The following is a 2,645-nucleotide window of genomic DNA, read 5'->3' on the forward strand; positions in this document are numbered from 1 at the left end:
ACAAAATTACAGTTTTTCAAGAACCTTATCTCCTCAAGAACTTAGACTTTAACCGACTAAACTAACCCACCTTCACTTCAACAAAAAAATTGATAAACAATATTTAATTTCTTACTTATTTAATTTTTGATTCAATGCAGAGTGGAGCAAGCATAAGTAAATAATTGCGTTCATATACGACTTTTTTCTGGACCCGTTAAAAGTCATTCATATATTCAAATCAAACTACGTATATACCTACTCAATTTTCTTAGCAAAAAATAGATAACAAAAGGAGAAAAAAACCAATGCACGTATATAAGGTAAGCATTTTGAAAAACTGTAATTTTGTGCCGTGACGAGGTTCGAGAAGAACAAAATGGTTGAGAAAATGAGGATGGAGTTGGCCATTATATACGGATATAAAGAGCCTTAGAGCTTACCTTATCTCCTGAAGAACTTGGAATTAAACCGACTAAACTAACCCACCTTCACTTCAACGAAAAAATTGATAAACAATTTAATTTCTTACTTATTTAATTTTTGATTCAATGCAGAGTGGAGCAAGGATGAAGTAAATAATTGCATTCCTATACGACTTTTTTCTGTACCCGTTAAAAGTCATTCATGTATTCAAATCAAACTACGTATATACCTACTCAATTTTCTTAGCAAAAAATAGATAACAAAAAGAGAAAAGCCAATGCATGTATATAAAGTAAGCATTTGGTTCTCCTATATAAACAGCAGCTCTTCATCGAACTTAACCAAAGCCATTGATCTAAAGCCCTTAGCTATATATTATATAAGCTCTAAGGCTCTCTATACCCATATATAATGGCCAACTCCATCCTCATTTTCTCAACCATTTTGTTATTCTTGAACCTCGTCACAGCACAAAATTACAGTTTTTCAAGGACCTTATCTCCTGAAGAACTTGGAATCAAACCGACTAAACTAACCCACCTTCACTTCTACTTCCACGACATCACCGAAGGTCCAAATTCCACTGTCGTTACGGTCGCTGGCGCCCCAGAGGAGACGAGGAATACGGCGACGTTTTTTGGTAATGTGGTGGTGATGGATGACCCTTTGACAGTAGGTCCAGAGCTGAGCTCCAAACTCGTTGGAAGAGCACAAGGTATATATACTTATGCATCTCAAAGTGATATTGGATTGTTATTGGTTTTAAACTTTATTTTCATGGAAGGAAAATATAATGGTAGCACACTTAGCATATTGGGCCGTAACGCTATATTATCAAAGGTGAGGGAGATGCCGATTGTGGCAGGCACTGGGATTTTCAGGTTTGCTAGGGGCTATGTTGAAGCCAGGACTTATGAATTTGAGCCTCAAATATCTTTGAATGCTATCGTGGAGTATAATGCCTATGTGTACCATTATTGATTATATAAGTTTCAAACTCAAAATTATTACTGGCACGAGAAAATAGTGGCTTTTGCCTCTAGCTAGCTTATTTGCAAGGGGACCTATAGTGTGTCCTTTTTAAAAAAAAAAAAAAAAAAAAAGGCAAGAATTATAGTGTGCTTGTTTAATGTTTCATGAGATGTTTTAATGGAATCTGAACCATATATTATATATGGATAACAATAAAAAAGGAAGTTCATTGCATAGAATCCCCTCGTTTTTATATATAATGGTACATATTATTTTGGGCGTACCAAACGTTTAAATATTTGTTAATTTTTTTTTTCAAGTTACATAGTGTAATATATCATATAACCACGCACACGCAAAATATATACACTACTTCAAGAACTGTTAATGCACTTAATTCTATCCAATTTTCTACTTCTTTTGTAAAATTCTTTTTTTTATTATTATTATAATTCAAAAAAGGTAAATTTTCATCCAGATTAAGATTTGAATTTTAAAAAAAAAAATAGTTCAATAATTTTAAACTTATCGTAATATTTACCATATTAGTTTATCAAATAATATGATAAATAATATAATAATATTTAATTAATTTATATTTTTATATATCTATCTAATTGAAGGTTCACTTCACTTATATTTATATTTAAGTTACATAAATATATTATTTAAAAAAATTATATTAATATATCAGCTAATAAAACTAACATAGTCAAATTTAATTTTTTTTTTTTAAATCATGAACAATTTACGACTATTTTAAATTTAATTTGATAATTTAAAAATAATAATAATATGAAGGAATGACTAGTAGATGATAGTGACACATTCCTTGTTAAGGGGACAATAATACTTTTTAATCCTTTGGATAATTTATAACATGAGAGATCTCTAATAAAGCAGTAATTCTAAATTCGAGTCTCTATAGGCTATAATTCTCTCTCTTTCTCTCTCTCTCTTTCTATATATATATATATATATATATGTCTATATACATAATAGTATTGCTATGTGAACTGGGAGGACATGCTCGTTTGGCTTCATGCTTTCTTGTTGGACAGGCAGACTCGATATCGTTCCAAAAGAAGAGACATTGGCATGTATCTCTTCGAATAAATCCGATTCTGTTGCTATTATGGAAATAAATTCAAAGAGATTAGATACAGTTCTCTCTCTTAATTAAATGCATGCATAGAGAAGACTGGGCCAAAAATAGTGCTGCTGGATTTGGCCATAGCTTTTTGATCATTTTGAGTTTACTGATTAAT

General features: G+C 31.0%; 1 protein-coding gene across 1 annotated transcript; it reads left to right on the forward strand.

Moving 5' to 3' along the window:
* Nucleotides 1–816: 816 nt before the first annotated feature.
* LOC107434405 (dirigent protein 22-like) lies at nucleotides 817–1,386 on the forward strand. Its single transcript, XM_016045872.3, has one exon. The coding sequence runs from the start codon at nucleotides 817–819 to the stop codon at nucleotides 1,384–1,386; it is 570 nt and encodes a 189-aa protein (XP_015901358.3).
* Nucleotides 1,387–2,645: the final 1,259 nt, after the last annotated feature.

This window comes from Ziziphus jujuba, chromosome 11 (genome assembly GCF_031755915.1).
Source record: "Ziziphus jujuba cultivar Dongzao chromosome 11, ASM3175591v1".
NCBI lineage: Eukaryota > Viridiplantae > Streptophyta > Magnoliopsida > Rosales > Rhamnaceae > Ziziphus > Ziziphus jujuba.